This window comes from Arachis stenosperma, chromosome 9 (genome assembly GCF_014773155.1).
Source record: "Arachis stenosperma cultivar V10309 chromosome 9, arast.V10309.gnm1.PFL2, whole genome shotgun sequence".
NCBI lineage: Eukaryota > Viridiplantae > Streptophyta > Magnoliopsida > Fabales > Fabaceae > Arachis > Arachis stenosperma.
Window position 1 is genome coordinate 10,002,874 of NC_080385.1, and position 1,608 is coordinate 10,004,481.

General features: G+C 37.6%; 1 protein-coding gene across 1 annotated transcript; it reads right to left on the reverse strand.

The window, feature by feature from the left end:
- Window positions 1-657: 657 nt before the first annotated feature.
- On the reverse strand, window positions 658-966 carry LOC130949023 (uncharacterized). The gene has a single exon (XM_057877861.1). It carries the CDS (start codon window positions 964-966, stop codon window positions 658-660), a length of 309 nt encoding a protein of 102 aa, XP_057733844.1.
- Window positions 967-1,608: the final 642 nt, after the last annotated feature.

The window sequence follows — 1,608 nt, forward strand, 5'->3', positions numbered from 1 at the left end:
ATTTGTGAGCTACTAATATTGTCAATTAACATAATCTTACTCACTTTGATAAAAGTCCCAAATTTTCTAATCCAATAATCTTAATTTCAAATTTTGCTATACCTACAAGTATAGAGATGATAAAAATTTGAGATATAGCTAATTATTGAGTCAAAGAGTTATCTTGAAATCTCAATAATAACCGGAACTCAAAAGTTGAATACTTTTCTCACTCAGTAAGTTGAAACTCTATGATTTAGGATTGTGATAAATGAAATTTGAATGAATAAAATAGAATAGAGAAGGAGAAGGAAGTAAAATGAAAGAAGTGTGTTTAATGATAGTATGTGATTGCAAGAAGAAGAGGTGAGAAGATGGAAAGGATGAAGAAGGAGAGAAGAGAAAGAGAGAAGAAATGAAATTGAGAAGAGAAGGAAGGGTTTCGGGAGGAAGAAATAATTGGGGTTGGAGAGGGGGGTAAGTCACGTGACTCACTAAGTCCCTCTTTCTTTTTTTTTTCTTCTCTTCGGTTATAACATATTTTCTCCCTCTTACGAAGTTTGGTCCCCAAATTTTGAACTCACATACGGTGATAAGTGTGATAGTTACCTTCAGACTCAAACAAATACGGAAGGCATCCTCCACTTCCCAAGTTGCTTCTTCTACCGAATGATTCTTCTAAAAAACTTTCACAGATGGTATCTCTTTACAACGTAGTTTTTTCACTTGGCGATCAACTATAGCCACTGGTTCCTCTTCAAAAGATAAATCCTCCTTTAGCTCTATGGCTTGTGGTGCGAGCACATGAGATGGGTCAGAAAGGTATTTGTGCAACATTGATACGTGAAAGACTGGATGAATCATAGACAACTCAGACGGCAATGCCAAGCGGTAAGTAACTGCACATATTCTATCCAATATCTCAAATGGACCAATGTAGCGAGGACTAAACTTGCCTCTTTTCCCAAACCTCATCACTGCTTTCATAGGCGACACTCTAAGAAATACCTGATCACCCACTGAAAACTCTAAGTTACGCCATCTGTTATCAACCTAAGCCTTCTGCCTACTCTGAGCTACTAATAAACGTTCTCTTATTATGCGAACCTTCTCAACTGCATCTTGTTCCAAATTTGGCCCCAAAAGCTTAACCTCACCAACCTCAAATCACCCAGTAGGTGACCTACATCTTCTCCCGTAAAGAGCCTCAAATGGTGCCATTTGAATACTGGCTTGATAACTATTATTATAAGAGAACTCGATCAAAGATAGATAGCTGTCCCAATTTCCACTAAAATCTAGAACACAACACCTTAACATGTCTTCTAATGTTTGAATCATCCTTTTCGATTGTCCATCGGTTTGAGGGTGAAAAGCTGTGCTAAGATCCAGACGAGTTTCTAACACTTTCTGAAAAGATTTCCAAACATGAGAGGTGAACTGAGGTCCGCGATCTGAAATAATGGACACCGGGATTCCATGTAATTTAACTATCTCATCAACATAAAGTTGAGCATATCAAGTTGCACTAAAAGTTATTTTCACCGGAAGAAAGTGGGCCTACTTCGTCATTCTATCCACAATTACCCAAATTGAATCAAAACCTTTAAAACTACGAGGTGAACCTGT